At 44.5% G+C, this 17692-nt stretch overlaps 1 protein-coding gene and 1 non-coding gene across 2 annotated transcripts in view; one reads left to right on the forward strand and one right to left on the reverse strand.

Moving 5' to 3' along the window:
* DHCR24 (24-dehydrocholesterol reductase) overlaps positions 1-17692 on the reverse strand; it is a 35242-nt gene that overhangs the window by 15767 nt on the left and 1783 nt on the right. The window contains exons 2-5 of the mRNA XM_024739312.1: positions 14491-14646; positions 5379-5484; positions 4564-4682; positions 2404-2667 (exon numbers count right to left, since the gene is read on the reverse strand). Coding sequence (XP_024595080.1) covers positions 2404-2667; positions 4564-4682; positions 5379-5484; positions 14491-14646 — 645 coding nt within the window. The remainder of the gene's footprint in view (positions 1-2403; positions 2668-4563; positions 4683-5378; positions 5485-14490; positions 14647-17692) is intronic.
* Positions 5986-6112, forward strand: LOC112395920 (small nucleolar RNA SNORA8). Its single transcript, XR_003002464.1, has one exon. It is a non-coding gene; the product is annotated as a small nucleolar RNA SNORA8 (small nucleolar RNA).

Raw genomic sequence — 17692 nt, forward strand, 5'->3', positions numbered from 1 at the left:
GGGCACACGGCGGCTGTGGCAGCCAAGAGGCGGCAGGAGTTCCAGTTCCAGCCCAAGCACTTAGATAACAAGCTACTTCCTATCTCTGGGCTCCCCTGTAAAATGGGGGTGGCTGCCTTCCCCCAGGGTGGACAGTGCCTGGGCACGCAGGGACAAACGCCCGAGCAGCCTGCCGAACAGGCATGTTTGGGAGGAATGCTCTTCAGATGAAACACGCACATGCCTCTGGCACCCATCACTCTCCCCCAGCCCCAGGCCCCGTCCTCATCCGACATCATGGGAACACTTTGCAAAAGTCTATGGCCCGAGGCCCGGCCCCTCTGCCACTGATACCAGGCAAGCCTCTGGGGAAAACCTTGGTCTTCCTGGGAAATAAGGGAACTGGTCAGAGTGTTCAAACGATTTAAAAGCTGTACAATCCCTTTTGCCCAACTGCAACCTTAGGTGGCACCTAAAACATCAAAGAGATGACTTTCAGTACAAAGGAGGCGGTGATACCCCTTGGTCCCGGCCCTTAGCTTATCACCACTGGCAGCCTCCAGAGGAACATCTCAGACAAGGTGGAAAACCTCTGGACGAGACCTCCTTGCCAGGTGACTAGGTTCAGAGTGACACACTGCCTGGCCTTTGGCCCGACCTGAGCTCAGGCAGAGCCAGGGCCCGGGGACACCAGAACGTTTGGGCTCAGTGTCTGAAGCCCCACTCCTTCTCCAGGATCTCCATCCTCCAGTGCTCACTAGTGTCCCATAAAGAATGGTGCTTGATCAAAGTCTGCAGATGACGACAAATTCTAGAAGCTGGTATGGCGGGAAACAAACACCCAACCAGGAGTCAGAGACCCAAACTTAAATCTGCCCCATGCTTGCCGTGGGTCTTCAGAGGAGCCTCTTTCCCCTTCTGGGCCTCCGTTCCTTATTTGGAGAGGGAATTGTATCAGATGATTTTTGAGTCCTTTTGGATTTTAAAATGCTTTAAGTATATAGGGATAGATCAAGAGCCTTAAAAGTGCCTATCCTTTGTTGTACTAATTCTACTTGAAGGTATTATTCAAATTATAGACAAAAGATGTCCACTGCTACGTTAATTAAAATAATGAAAACCAGGGTTCCACTTTAATTTCCAACTATGGGGCAGTGGTTTAGTAGAGGATAGGGCATTTGCTCACTGCAATGTTTCTGCAGTCATTAAACATGAAGGTAATGTAACGATATGTAGAAATGCTTATCGCACTAAACCAGAAACTACAAATTTGAACTGGTGATCACAGCTGAAGACAAACAAACCGAAACACTGTGCAAAGAGATGGTAACCTTGAAAGTACCTGAGAACTGCAAAATAAAACGAGCTACTATTTTTAACCCTATCAGATTGGCAAAAATGAAAGAGTGATGCTATCTAGCACTGGCAAGAACGTGGGGGAAAGGTATTCTCACACACCACTGCGTCGCTGGAAGTGGACAGAAGCACACATTTCTGGCAGGTCACTGGTCATGTCTATCAATATTTAATATACTCAAACCCCTGGGTCAGGCATTCCTTTTTTTGGACTCAATCCTACAGAAATGCATGTACAAGAGGCCAAGGATAGATGCAAGAGAATCTTCAATGCAATATTATTTGTAAGAGCAAAACATTTTAAGCAAAATAAATGCTCATCGGGAAGCAATGAGTTAGGCTAATTACAGGCAACAGAAAGCATGGGATAAAACGAGGGCATGGGCATGAACACACGCGTACATACGCTTGCACACGCACAGGCCTTGAAGAGTGCAGCGTTACAAGTGGTTACCCTGGGAGCATGCTTGGGTGAAGAGATGCACTTTAGCTTTTTCTTTATATATTTCAACATTGTTGTACTACTTTTGTAAAAGCTTTAAAAACATCTGTGCATCGAAAAGAGAGGAAATAAATCAAACACATTAGCAAGAGCTGGATTGGGTCATATTTATAGGTGGGGTCTTTTCTTTCCTTTTACTTCTGTACACTTTCCAAGCCTCTCATAATAAGCACAAATCCTTTCTCAATGGAGAAAGAACGGCTATTAAAAATTACACAGTGTATGCTGAAGGGGTGTGAATCTGGATTCTGAGGCATCAAATCAATTACTCAAATCTTGGCTTTGTCGTCTTACATGGCCTCTTGGAGCCTTGGTTTCTTCATCTATAAAATGGGGTTACTGTGAGGATCAAAGATTACGCCTATCGAGAGACACACACGTTACCTGGCAGATGGTAGGGGCAGAGTAAATGGATACTTTGGTCACAGCCTAAGACGGCCGACTACAGATCCTGCTGCCCAGGTGGGCTGACCCAGGTCGCAGCCTCAAAGAGCGTGGCTGCCAGGGTTAGGGTGGGGAATCAGGCTCCATCCCAGCCCATCCAGGCCCTCCTCCTCCGGGCCTACCTTGCCAGGCTCTGCCTCATCGGTCATGACCCCCGTCATGATTACAGCTTCCTCCAGGGAGTAGAGCAGCCCTTCCACGAAGTGGTTCTCCTGCCGCTGGGACTCACGGGTGAACCTGTCACAGATGGCCTCCAGGCCGCACACCGGCTCAAACCGCAGCTTGACGTACTTCTTGGCGGGGATGATGCGGATTTCGGCGGCCACCAGGAAGCCCAGGGTCCCGCAGGACCAGGGCACAGCGTAGAACAGGTCCGAGTTTTCCGACTGTGAGGGAGTGGACACATGCTGAATGTTTGACCCCCAAAACCCAGTGCTGCAGTGAGTCATCAGTGGGGCGCAGAGGACCCGGGGCCTGGGCTAAATCCCTGTCCTGGCACTATCTGTGTCAACCTGAACAAGGACCTCGCAACTGCACTTTCTGGGCCTCAGTCCTCCCCCTGCAGCTTCAGCATGACATTTGACCTTACACTGCCCTCTGTATCAGGGATGCCCAGGGAGAGTGCATCCTCTCTCCTCCACAGGGGCTATCCCTGGACCACAGGCTACCCAGGAAGAGGCCAGGACCAGCTCTGCCCAGAGTCCTAAAATGAGGGACCAAGGGCCAGGGGTCCCAGGGCAGGCTAGAGAGAGATGAACCCTTAATGAGGCTCAAGGTAGCCAGAGAACATTAAAATGGGCCATTACTGAAACTTACAAAGCCTTTCCCATTCCATTAGCTGTGAATTCCCCCCTCCCCAACCACAGTCCAGGGCAAGCATTAACATTCCTGCTTGAATGGGTAAGGAGAATGCAGCTCCAAGAGGTGACAATGGCTCACCCAAGGCTTCCCCCGAATTCAGTGCAGCGATGTCGGGCTCAGGCAAGGCCGCCTGACACCTGATCCAGCGACCCTCCTTCTAACCTCATGATTTCCTTGTTTTGGTATTTGTCTTGTAGACAAACAACTTTTCCTCTGGCCGTTCTAAGGTAGCTTCTTTGATTCTAATAAAGCTCCTTGTGAAGAAGTCTAGCCTTGTCCAGGCTTTATGGAGAGGACAGTCCTGTGGGGTCTCTGCTCACGCCGAACGCCCTTGGTGCTGGTGTGGTGGGTGCAGCGAGGTGGTGGCGTGAGGGCCATGCTGGAACAGGGGAGCTCTGCAGCAGGCTGGCAGAAGTCTCTGCAACAGCAGACATGGGCCTCCCGATGCCCATCTGGGCCACCACCTGATCACACTGTCAGCTCATAGCAGTAATAACCAGGTGTCCGCCGCACACCCGGCTCTTTGCTAGGAGCTTAACATACGGCATCTACGTTCTCCTCCTGACAACGCATTTGCCAGATGAGGAAACTGGACCTCAGAGAAGGGAAGTAATTCATGAATGCCTGTCTTCTTTCTCTGCTCATAGTAAACAGGTTAGAAGGCAGGGCCCAGCGAGCGTTTCGGGAAACGTGCTGAACTGGTGTGAATCCTGAAAGAGGTCTATCTCGTCCAGACCAGAGCTCTCAAGGCTGGAGTCCTGCCCTGGACTCTGTGAGGCCAACAACTCTGGTGGCTCTCAGAAACATTCACTTCTAAAGGGTCACACTGTTCCTCCCATCCCAGGGGCTCCTTAGATATGCTCAGTGAGATCTGAGTTTATTTAAAGTTTCAATCTGTCCTGCTCCGTAACTGTTTGCATCCTACTTTGGGCTGGGGAATTGCCTTTTATTTCTCCAAAACAGCCCCTCTTATTACTGTTGGTTACACCTCACCACTGGCATAGAATGTTGATGCTTGGGCCCGACTTCAAGACAGTATGGTGACATGAATTGCTAAGGGCATTGACTTGGGAGCCCGATAAGCTGGGTTTGAATCCCAGCTGTGTGGGATTTACTAGCTGTGTGACCTTGGGCAAGTTTATTAACCTCTCTGTGCTTTAGTTTCCTATCTGTAAAATGTGTCTAATAATAGTACCCACCTCATAAAGTTGCTTAACAATTAAATGCCTTAATATACATGAGGCATTTACAACAGTATCTGAACACATATCAGGGGCTACATAAATCTCTGTTATAATTATGGATACAGACCCAGACTGGACAGGTGTATTTGAAACGAAGCACCCCCAGGGGAGCCACCTCCCAGGGGTCCTTAATGCCCAGAGCAGGCTGGTGGGGGCATCCCCCATCTCTGAACTCACCGGTGTGCATCGCACAAAGCTGCCATCGGCCAGGACCAGCTCGTAGGCAGTGCAGATGTGCTGGAACAGGCCATACTTGTGGGATGAAGACTCGATGCCTGTGCCCATGATCAATCCCCCTGTGAGACATGTGCATTAGCCAGGCAGAGCTGGAAGGGGGTCGGGGAGAGCTGGGAAAAGGACACCTTGCTGGAGCTGGGGAAACTCAGAGCATGAAGGAGGCATGACAGGGCTGGCAGATCTTAGGGGAGATTTCCCATCTCTATGGATGTAGAGAGCAGGAGAGAGAAGGAGGGCCTAAGATGTGGGTATGAGGGCTTGCTTAGAGGTGGAAGATGGGTGGGAGACCCCGTCAAGGGCGCTCATGCCATCACCTCTGGCCAGACACAACCTAGAACCTGTGCATTCATTTCAACAGGGACATTGATGAAAGGAGGGTTGGTTGGGTGGGGGAAGCCGTGTCCCTTGGGAACAGTTAAAGGACCTGAAGGTGTTTCCCCTGGAGAAGAAAAGGCTCTGGGACCTTGAATCCTATGGAAGGAGAGACTAGACTTATTCTGTGTGTTCCACAGGGCAGAACTGGAGCAATGGATGCAAGTCACAGGGAAGCAGGTTCCAAACAGCGATTGAAAAGTGCATTCTGATAACGTAAGCTGTTCAGACAGGGACTGACAGGCAGTGAGTGCCCTGTCTTTGGTGCTGGACGAGCAGACAGGGTGACATCCGTCACAGATGGGACAGTGGTGACTCCTGGACCTGATGGAAGGTGGGCCGAGGTTCCTCAGCTCTGATGCTAGGTCTGTCTGAGTTCTCACCCACTGTGAGGTCATCCAACTCGGGCAACACAGGCAGAGTCCAGCCAATGGAGGTCAGCAGGGCAGTCACCTGACCCATGGTCACCAAGGGCTCCACGCGGACAATCTGCTGACACAGAAGAGAGACCCTGGGTCACAAGGAGGCTGCCAGGCCTAATGGGGGCTTCTGTCTGCAGAAGGTGTTATCCCAGACCTTCCCAAACAATCAATATGGGGATTCCTAGATGGGCTTTAGAGCCTCTTTCCGGAGCATTCCGCCACCTTTAGTTACAGTGAATGGGCTTTCTGGTGCTGGGTTAGGTAGTGTTCAATCTTGTTCTTTCAAATACCTTTATATTTAATACTTAGTTTATTTTTCTTCTAGAAGAAGAAATACTCATTTATTTGGAAGAAACAGCATATACAAAGAAGACAAAAATCATTAATCCTAGTTCTTCGAAGTTATCAATGTTAATACTGGAGTATATCTCCTTTCAGTCTTTTCCCATGCATATCTATATTACTATTTTTATGTTTTGATACAACACACACACATGCCCACAAATGCAAACACACATAACACAGACTTTTTAAAAAAAATTTAATGCTATACTGTGACATGATCCCTTGTCATTAAATGCTCCTGGAAAACATGATTTTTGTTCAAAGGACAGGGCAATATTAATTCAGTATCTGGCATCATTGGTTTTCTTGGCTTTGTGCATGTTAGACCTGGTATTTCTACCGATACAGTATTCCTATAGTTTCTCAAACTGTTCAATTTGACATAATCTTCAATAGGAACTAATGCTTCTCTTTTTCTAGGGTGTGTAAAATTCAGAACCAGGAAGATTCATCCCCTCTGACCCTAAACACGGTCCTAAAGTAAACTGCTTGGGGAAATCGGATCCCAAAGATTACAGGTGGGGAACTTTGTAGTGTGTCCATATTCCACTGTAGATCAAAGAAGCCCAACTAAAAGAATTGTGGACTGACTGACAAGACGACTGTGTATTGAGCAAAAATTCTTTTTGAAAGGGCTATCTTGAAGATTATGACCCAAACACTGGAGGAACTGAGGTGACCGGCAGTAGAAGGAAATCCTTAAAAATTTATTGACTTAAATGATTTTGCCTATGTTACACATAAAAAAAAAAAAAGTTTGTGCTTAAAAAAAAACATGATTTTTAATGGACACACGAATACACCATCAGGAGGACTTCTGCTTTCAGTCAAAATGGAGTGAAAAGAACCAGTTTAACCTGCTGCCTGGAGAAAAAAAGGACAAAATATATGAAACAGGAGTTTTCAACACAGTAAACATCAGGCAGGGAAGTTAATGATTGCTGACAGGAAACAAACAGGGTGAGCTCTATGAAGGCCCCAGCTAACTGCCTGGAGTTAGGCGGTGCAGGAAGGGAGAGCCCAGTGCACTCTGAGTCGAGGGCCCTAGAAGACCAAGGTGAATAGAGTCTGCAGGACAGAGTCCCGGAGAGGAGAGAACTGCAGAGAGAAAACTCTGAAGTACTGTGAAGACTGCCCGTTGAGTATTCAACTGAGGACTGATTGGTGCATACACAGGACAAAATTACCAGAGGCTGAGGCCAGGGGAAGAGCCTGGCAGGTAACAGTGCCGGGGGCTCACACAGGGCAGGAAATAGTATCTGTTCCCACAAGCCAGACTGGAAAACTTCATGACTCCCAGGGCACTGGGTAGAGTACTCAGAATATTTTTGCCTGAGCAGCGGGGAATAATTGCCCCTAGATTACATGCTGCTCCAGCCCCACCTGAAAAATCAACACCAAACAGGATCAAACTGTTTCTCAGTAACTCGGCTCTATCTTAGAACGAAGCTCACTAAGGTCTACAGGGGTACAAAAATATCCAGCACCCCACACAAGGTAAAATTCATGATGCCTAGAATCCAATCAAAGTTCACCAGGCATGCAAAGAGGCGGGAAGATTCAACCCATGAGGAGAATAATCAATCAATGTGTTTTGATAAAACAGACCCAGAATTGACACAGATATTAAAATCAGCAAACAAGGACATTAAAATAATTATTGATACTGTATTCCCTACGTTCAGAACGTTAAGTACAGACATTTAAAAGGCAGTAAAAGGATCCAAAGCAAATTTCTAGAAATGAAAACCACAATGTTAGAGATGAAAAAATACACTGGTTGGAACTGACAGCAAATTAGACACTGCAGAGGAAGAGTGATGAATTTAAATACACAGCAATAGAAACTATCCAAGATGAAACACACGGAGGAAAAAAACCTTTAATGAACAGCATATCAGTGAGCTGAGCTGTGGAACTACTTCAAGTGGCCCAACATATGTGTAATAGCAGTCCTCAAAGGAGAGAGAGGAAGGGAAAGAAAAATATTTGAAGAAAAAATGACCCCCAAAATTTCAAATTTGATGAAAAATTATATGACTCCAGAGCACAAGAATTATGAAGAAAACTATACCACAGCATATTGTAACAATTGCTCAAAACTAGTTATAAAGATAAAATCTTAAAAGCAGCCAGCGGAAAAAGATAAGTTACATACAGAGGAACAAAGATAAGGATGAGAGATTTCTTGTTAGAAATAATGCAAGCAAGAAGACACTGGAGGGCTTACCTGGTGGCACAGTGGTTGAGAATCTGCCTGGCAACGCAGGGGACACGGGTTCACGCCCTGGTCCGGGAAGATCCCACATGCCACAGAGCAACTAAGCCCGTGCACCACAACTACTGAGGCTGCGCTCTAGAGCCCAGGAGCCACAACTACTGAGCCTGTGTACCACAACTACTGAAGCCTACACACCTAGAGCCCGTGCTCCGCAACAAGAGAAGCCACCACAATGAGAAGCCCTCGTACTGCAACGAAGAGTAGCCCCTGCTCGCAACTAGAGAAAGCCCGCATGCAGCAACAAAGACTCAACGCAGCCCAAAACAAAATAAATAAATAAATTTATTAAAAAAAAAAAAGACACTGGAGCATCTTTAAAGTACTGAAGGAAAAAACTGTCAACCTGGAGTCCCATGCCCACTGAAAATATCTTTCAAAAATGAAGGCAACCTCATACCCATTAGGACGGCTATTATTAAAAACAAAACAAAACCAGGAAATAACAAGTGTTGGTGAGGATTTGGAAAAATTAAAACCCTCGTGCACTGTTGGTGGGGATGTTAAAATGGTGCAGCCACTATGCAAAACAGTATGGCTGTTCCTCAAAAAATTAAAACTACCATGTGATCCAGCAATTCCACTTCTGGGTATATACCCAAAAGAATTGAAAGCAGCGTCTTGAAATGCTGTGTGTACACCCATGTTCATAGCAGCATTATTCACGATAGCTAAAACATAGAAGCAGCCCAAGTGTCCATGGATGAATGAGTGGATAAGCAAAATGTGGTATGTACATACAATGGAATCTTATTCAGCCTTAAAAAGGAAGAAAATTCTGCAATATGCTACAACATGGATAAACCTTGAAGACATTATGCTAAGTCAAATAAGCCAGTCACAAAAGGACAAATACTGTATGATTCCATTTACATGAGTTACTTAGAGTGGTTAAAATCATAGAAACAGATAGTAGAATATGGTTGCCAGGGTCAGGGGGGAGGGGAGAATGGGGAGTTATTGTTTAATGGATATAGAGTTTCAATTTTACAAGAAGAAAAGAGTCATGGGGATGGGTGGTGGTGATGGCTGAATGACAAGGTGCATATATTTAATACCACTGAACTGCACACTTAAAAGTGGTTAAGATGGTAATTGTTATGTGTATGTTACCACAACACAAGTTGGAAAAGAAATGAAGACAAAATAAATTATTTCAGACATACAACAGCTGAAAGATTCATCACCAGCAAAATCACCATTTAAGAAATGTCAAAGGAGGTTCTTCAGGCAGAAGGAAAATGAAACAGATGGAAACACAAATCTACAAAATGGAATGAAGAAATGGTAACTATATGGGTAAGTATATAAGATTTTTCTTATTATTTAAATTTCTTTAAAAGATAACTATTAATAACAACAATAATGTAGTGTGGGGTTTATAACATATATAAAAGTAAAAGGAGGACAGTAACAGCACAAAGGTGGAAAGAAGAGAAATGGAAGCATATTATTCTAAGATTCTTATACTGTACATGAAATGGGATACCATCACTTGAAGGTAGAGTGTGACAAGGAAAGTGTATACCATAAATCCTAAAACAACTGCTAAAATAACAAAACAAAGGCTTATAGCTAGTAAGTCAACATAAATTATAAAAATTATTCAGTAATCCAAAAGCGGACAGAAAAAAAGAAAAAAGGAACAAAGAACAAATGCGACAGATAGAAAACAAAGAGCAAGGCAACAAATTTAAATCAAACCGTGTCAATAATAACATTAAATGTAAATGGTCTTAAATCTGAATTAAAAGGCAGAAATTGTCAGATTGGATAAAAAAGCAAGACCTAATTATATGCTGCCTACAAGAAACACTTTAACTATAAAGATACAAATAGATTAAAAGGAAAATGATGGGGCTTCCCTGGTGGCACAGTGGTTGAGAGTCCGCCTGCCGATGCAGGGGATACGGGTTTGTGTCCCGGTCCGGGAAGATCCCACATGCCGCAGAGCGGCTGGGCCCGTGAGCCATGGCCTCTGAGCCTGCGCGTCCGGAGCCTGTGCTCCACAACGGGAGAGGCCACAACAGTGAGAGGCCCGCATACCACAAAAAAAAAAAAAAAAAAGGAAAATGATGGAAGAAGATACACCATGTCACCACTTAGTCAAAAAATGCTGGAGTGGCTTCATTAATATCAGACAAAGTAGATTTCTGGGCAAAGAATATAACTAGTAATAGAAAAGGTCATTTCACAGATACATGCACCCCTATGTTCATAGCACTATTTACAATAGTCAAGACATAGAAACAACCTAAATGTCCACTGACGATGAATGGATAAAGAAGATGTGATATATATATATATATAGGAATATTACTCAGCCATAAAAAAGAATGAAATAATGCCATTTACAGCAACATGGATGGACCTAGAGATTATCATACTAAGTGAAGTAAGTCATAAGAAAGACAAATACCATATGATATCACTTATATGTGGAATCTAAACTACGACACAAATGAACATGTCTACGAAACAAACAGATTCACAAACATAAAGAACAGACTTGTGGTTGCCAAGGGGGAGGTGGGGTGGGGGAGGGAAAGATTGGGAGTTTGGGATTATCAGATGCAAACTATTATACATAGGATGGATAAACAAGAAGTCCTACTGTATAGCACAGGGAACTATAGTCAATATCCTGTGATAAACCATAATGGAAAAGAATATGAAAAAGAATATATATATGTATAACTGAATCACTTTGCTGTACAGCAGAAATTAACACAACATTGTAAATCAACTATACTTCAATAAAATAAATTTTTAAAAAAGGTCATTTCACAATGATAAAGAGATCATTTGGGCTTCCCTGGTGGCACAGTGGTTAAGAATCCGCCTGCTAATGCAGGGGACATGGGTTCGAGCCCTGGTACAGGAAGATCCCACATGCTGCAGAGCAACTAAGCCTGTGTGCCACAACTACTGAGCCTGCGCTCTAGAGCTTGCATGCCACAACTACTGAAGCCCTCACGCCTAGAGCCTGTGCTCCGCAACAAGAGAAGCCACCACAATGAGAAGCCCACGCACCACAACAAAGAGTAGCCCCTGCTCACCGCAACTAGAGAAAACCCACGCGCAGCAATGAAGACCCAATGCAGCCAAAAATAAATAAATTTATTTTAAAAAAAAGAGATCAATTAATCAACAGGACATAAAAATCCGAAACATTTATATACCTAATAACAGAGCTTCAAATTACATGAAGCAAACACTGAAAGAAGTGCAAGAGATATAAACAAATCTACAATCACAGGCAGATTTCAATATCCCCCTTTCAAGAATTGATGGAATAAGTAAAAAGAAAATTCATAAGGATATAGAAGACTTGAACAACACTATCAACCAATTTGACCTAATTGACACTTACATACACATCACCCCAAAACAGCAGAATACACTTTTTGTTTTTTAAAAGGCACAAGGAACACTTACGAAGTAGACCATATTCTGGGCCATAAAGTATGTCTCAATAAGTTGAAAAGCATTCTAATCATATAAAGTATGTTTTCTGACAACAACTAAATTAAATTAGAAATCAATAACAGAAAGATCTCTGGAAAATCCCAAATATTTGGAAACTAAATAACATACTTCTAAAAGACCTCTGGGTCAAAGCAGATATCAAAAAGGAAACCAGAAAGTAGTCTGAACTGAATGAAAATGAAAAGGTAAGATATCAGATTTGCGGATGGCTCTAAAACCGTGCTTAGGTGGAAATTTATAGCACTAAACATCTATATTAAAAAAAAAAGAAAGGTCTAAGTCAATGGCCTCTGCTGTCACCTTAAAAAACTAGACAAAGAAGAGTAAAATTAAACCCAAAGTCAGCAAAGAAAGAAATTAACAAAAATCAAACAGAAGTCAATGGAATAGAAAACAAACAAAAAGAGAGAACAATCAATGAAACCAAAAGCTAGTTCTCTGAGATCAGTAAAACTGATTAACCTCTAGCCAGACTGCTCAGGAAGAAAAGAAAGCAGACACAAAATGACCAGAATCAGGAATGAAAGATATGACATCACTACAGATTCTACAGATGTTCACAGGACAGTAAGGGAATACTATGAATAACTTTATGTCAATCAATTATACAACTTAGTGAAATGGACAAATACCTTTAGAGACACAAATTGCCAAAGTTCACTGAGGAGAAACAAATAAACTGAGGAGCCCTGTATCTATTAAAAAAAATTAACTTGCAGATAAAAACTTGCTCACAGGGCTTCCCTGGTGGCGCAGTGGTTGAGAGTCCGCCTGCCGATGCAGGGAACGCGGAAGAACTCCAGGCCCAGATGGCTTCACTGGTTAATTCCACTAATTATTAAAGAAATAATACAAATTCTATACAAACTCCTTCAGAAGAGTGAAAAGGAAGGAATACTTCCCAGCTCATTCTTTTGGACTTATTATTATAAAGCTACAGTAACCAAGACAGTGTGTTCTTGGCATACAGATGGGTGAACAGATCAATAGAACAGCAGAGTCCAGAAACAGACCTGTGTATATGGACAACTGATTTCAACAAAGGTGCAAAGGCAATTCAGTGGAGAAAGGATTGTGTTTTCAACAAAACAGGCTGGGCCAATTGGAAATCCACGTGCAAAAAAAATTTTTTGGGACCCATATCTCATATCATATGCAAAAATTAACTCAAAATGGATCGTAGTTCTGAATGTAAACCCTAAAAAATATAATACTGCTGGAAGAAAACAGAAGAGAAAACCTTTGTGACATGGAGTAGGGCAAGATTTCTTACATAAAATGTCAAAAGCACAAGCTATAAAAGAAATTACTAAATCCGACTTCATCAAAATTAAAAATTTCTGGTTTTCAAAAGACAAGCCAAAGCCCGGGAGAAAATATTTACAAATTGTATATATGATGAAGGTCTTGTTTCTAGTAAGAAAACAAACAACCCAATTAAAAACTTTTAGCAAAACACTTGAACAAGCACTTCACCAAAGATATACAAAGGGCAAATACGCACATGAAAAGATGCCCAATATCATTCATTAGTCATTAGGAAAATGCAAGTTAAAACCACACTGAGATACCTACTATACACCAACTGAATGGCTAAAATTAAGACTAACCATACCAAGTTTACGATGATATGGAACAACTGGAATACTTGTGGGAACGTAAATGCTACGGCTACCTCGGAAAACACTTTGGCAGTTTTTAAAAAGTTAACCATACACCTACCATATGACCCAGCTATTCCACTGCCGGGTATTTACCCAAAAGAAACAAGAGCATATGTCCACCCCATGACTATATACAAATGCTCCTTGCCACTTTACTTGTAACAGCCCCAAACTGGAAACAACCCAAACATCCATCAATAAGTGAAAGAATAAACAAACTGTGACAGATATAGATATATATATATATATATATATAATATATATATAAAACCAGAATGTACTTCTGATACATGCTTCAACGTGGATGAATCTCAGAATAATTACGCTGAGTGAAAGAAGCCAGACAAAATAAAAGAGAGTACATAATGCATGATTCTATTTATATAAAACTCTAAATACAAACCCATCTATAGCGATGAAAAGCAGGTCATTATTTGCTTAGGGATGTGGGGAAAAGAGGCAGGGAGGAACCTGAGGAAGGGATTACAAAGTGGCATGAAGAAACTTTTGGGGTGATGGTTCATTGTCTTGATTGCGGTAATGGTTTCACAGGTGCATACATATGTCAAAATTTATTATCAATTGTACATTTTACGTGCAGTTTATTGTACGTCAAGTATATGTCAAGAAAGCTGTTAAAGAAAAAAAGGCACAGGGAAATTAAGCAACTTGGCCAAGGTGTCACAACAAAATGCCACGACGTGGATATACCATATTTAACAACACACTACTATTCGATATTGTGTTGTCTTTGATTAAAAACAAAGCCGTGATACAATCTCTCTCTCTGAGTTGTTTTTAAGTTTATTTCCCTTTTCCTTGAGCCCAGTTTCAAGAAGTAGAAATACTAGATAGGCCAAAGAGTATGCACACATCTAACGCTATTAACAAGTGGGTCCCCAGAAAGCTTGGAACGAGGCCCACCCTCTGCGCCACCTCCACAGCCCAATTTTTACCAGCATGCTTCCTTACTGGGAAGAGGTAAATAGGTTCATTTTTGTCTCTTATTTTTGCCCATGATTTCCCCATCCCTGTCTTCCTGTAGAACTGCAGATAATCAAAGAATCCCCCTGAGCTCTCATTTTGCCCACCTGTGAGATGGGGCTATGACCATTCTCTTCCAAAGCTGTGAGGCTCTAGAGGATGGCAATGGTGGGCAGAGCCTTCTGTGATGACCAAGGGCCATGGTCCTGTCCACTCTGAGACGCCTTTGGCTAAAATCATCTCCCCGTGAGTCATTTGCACCAGGGGCAGTGCCCCACCCACTCCCAGAGCCAGGGAACCATGCCACTCTCACCTGTTTCTTGGTGTCCACCTCCAGAATGTCCATCAGGTTGATCATGATGTTTTTGTGTGTCTTCTTGTACTTCCCAACCCGCAGTGAGACGGTAAGCCAGCCAGGGCGCCCCGTACACATGAAGGTCTTGCTGCCCTGCTCCTTCCATTCCCGTACCTGCAGACATGAGAAGAGGCTGAGCTGGGCCTGCCAGAGATCCCCTGGGCAGCTCACAGCCTTGCTTTCAGGAGAGGGAGCTGGGAATTTACCGAGGCCCTGAATCCTTCCAGGTACCAGGAGGAGCGGAATGATGAAACACCCACTGGCCCTATCCTCTGGACTCTCCCTGGCTAGTGAGGCCGACAGAAAAGCCAAAGTGCTGCCACATCAAAAAGCAGAATGAAAAAAGAGCAAGAGAACAGGATCAAAGCACTTTGAAAACATTTATTCTCACTGCAAAGTTCAGGACAGGTTTCGTAATGGTAGTAATAACAACCGCACAAATGATAACTATTTACTAGCTGCCACCATTGTACCAAGCACTGCTGTATCTTGTCTCACGTAATTCTCACAACAACCCCAGGTGGCTGGGATGACCTGCCTCCTTTTGCAAACGAAGAAAATGAGAGGCAAAATAACTTGTCCAAGGTCACACAACCACTGAAGGGCAGAGCCCAGATTCACCATCAGAACTAACTAACTTTAGGCCTGGAAGGATAAATGGACTCGAATTAATAGTCAACAGAGTAACAGCTAACATTTACTGAGGCTTATTAGGTGCCAAGCCCTGTTCCAAGCATTTGCGCATGTTAACTCATGCATCACTAGCAGGGGGAGAGAACAGGCAGGGGAGGCCCACCAAGCCAATGGAAGGAAGAACTTTTGCAAAACCCTTCTGTAAGTGACCAGAACACAAAGTACAGAGAAGAAATGGCCCAGGAAATGACAAGCCCATCAGGAACATGGGAGGAAGCATGCCCTTCCTGCTGATGGACAAGGGCAGGGAGGTGGATATCTGTTGCTGTGACCTGCGACCACCCATGTCCTCTTCATCTGCTTGTAACACTCCCATCTTCCTTTGGTCCAGGTGAAGCTGATTCCCCTCCTGCCCCAGGAGATGGGCACATGACTGAGGTCTGATTCTATCCTCCTGGCCACAGTGACTGGTTCAGGGATGGGTCTGTGATCCAAGTGAAGCCAGTTAAGACCAATCCTGGGAGAGGCCCTCTCACTTCACTTGGGTTTGCTAGGCTAGTTGGATGTAAGCCAGAAACTGCTGGGGCCTCCGCAGGGAGACGGCCTCCCTGAGAGTAAAGTCAACTCAGAGGAGAGCAGAGCCAAGGGATGGCAGCTGGAGATGAATCCTGGATCCGGTGATGTCTGAGCCACTTTTACTCCTGGACTTTTCAAGACCTGGGTCAATGAAGTCCCTTTTTACTCAAGCCAGTTGGAGTTGATTTTCTATCACTTGCAACCAAGAGTCCTTGGAAGAAGCTGGACTGAAGCTGGTCAGGCAAACAGTTCAATGTGGGGAAGAACTGTTCTGCGATTGGAGAGGCCAGGGTGCCACGTGAAGCAGAGATGTTCACACAGAGGGGTGTTACTGAGGAAGGGATTCCTGTGAGTAGGGGGTAAAGGGATGACCAGGCAGACCTTGCCCCTGCCTGACTCTGCAGTCCCAGGACTTAATACAAGATCAGAGGTGTGGAAGATGGATTGGGACAGCTGCATGCAGCCTGGAATGGGAAGGGGGGCAGTGGGGCATGAAGTGAATGTGGAGACCATCAAGCCTGAAACATCGGTTGGGTTGGATCCTGACCAGAGCCAACCAAGATTTCGGGCAGGGAGGCAATCCTGTGGAGTGTTGCCCTTATGACTAAGGGCAGGCCAAGGAGAGGTGGGGAGGGCCCAGGGAACAGGCAACTGGTCAGGTAGCTATTATCACATTCCAGGTGTGAGGCAACGGAACCAGACCTCCAGGGTGGAATGAAATGGGCTGGGAAAGAAGAAATGTCACAGTTCAGGCTCTGAAATCAAGCTGTCCTGAGTTCCAGACCCATTTACTAGCTATATCATCTTGGGAACATGACTTACAGTTTGAACCTCAATATCTCCCACCTGCAGAACAGGTACAAGACCTACCAGGGTGGTCCTTTTCCGGTAAGCTGCCTGAGGTGACCTCTAAAAATGATTCGGTATTCACTTGACCCAGAAAACCCCACAAAATCATGCAAATTAAGAGGTTCAAATCTTCGTGTTCACTTTAAGAACACTGGTGAAACTGTCCAGGCCGTTAAGGGTATGCATAACCGAAAAGCCACCAAGTATCTGACGGATATCACTTTACAGAAGCAATGTGTGCCATTCTGTTGTTACAATGGTGGATAGTAGTTGTGCCCAGGCCGAACAGTGGGGCTGGACGCGGGGTCAGTGGCCCAAAAGGAGTGCTGAATTTTGACAGCACATGCTCAAAAATGCAGAGAGCAATGCTGAACTTAAGGGCTTAAATGCAGATTCTCTGGTCATTGAGCACATCCAAGTGAATAAAGCCCCCAAGATGCGGCATAGGACTTAACAGAGCTCATGGTCACATCAACCCGTACATGAGCTCTCCCTGCCACACTGAGATGATCTTTACTGAAAAAGAGCAGATTGTTACTAAACCAGAAGAGGAGGTTGCACAGGAAAAATATATTCCAGAAGAAACTGAAGAAATAAAAACTTATGGCCTACGGAACTTCCCTGGTGGCACAGTGGTTAAGAATCCACCTGCCAATGCAGGGTACACGGGTTCGAGCCCTGGTCCGGGAAGATCCCACATGCTGCGGAGCAACTAAGCCCGTGCACCACAACTACTGAGCCTGCGCTTTAGAGCCCATGAGCCACAACTACTGAGCCCACACACCACAACTACTGAGCCCATGTGCCACAACAACTGAAGCCTGCGCACCTAGAGCCCGTGCTCCACAACAAGAGAAGCCACCACAATGAGAGCCCCCGCACGCCGCAACTAGAGAAAAGCCTGCGTGCAGCAACGGAGACTCAATGCAGCCAAAAATTAATTAATTAATTAAACAAAACAAAACAACAACAAAAAACTTATGGCTTGGGAATAAATGCCACACACAAAAAAAATGCAGGGCTTCCCTGGTGGCGCAGTGGTTGAGAGTCCGCCTGCCGATGCAGGGGACGTGGGTTCATGCCCCGATCCGGGAGGATCCCA

Source organism: Neophocaena asiaeorientalis, unplaced genomic scaffold, assembly GCF_003031525.2.
Source record: "Neophocaena asiaeorientalis asiaeorientalis breed wild unplaced genomic scaffold, Neophocaena_asiaeorientalis_V1.1 scaffold138, whole genome shotgun sequence".
Taxonomy (NCBI): domain Eukaryota; kingdom Metazoa; phylum Chordata; class Mammalia; order Artiodactyla; family Phocoenidae; genus Neophocaena; species Neophocaena asiaeorientalis.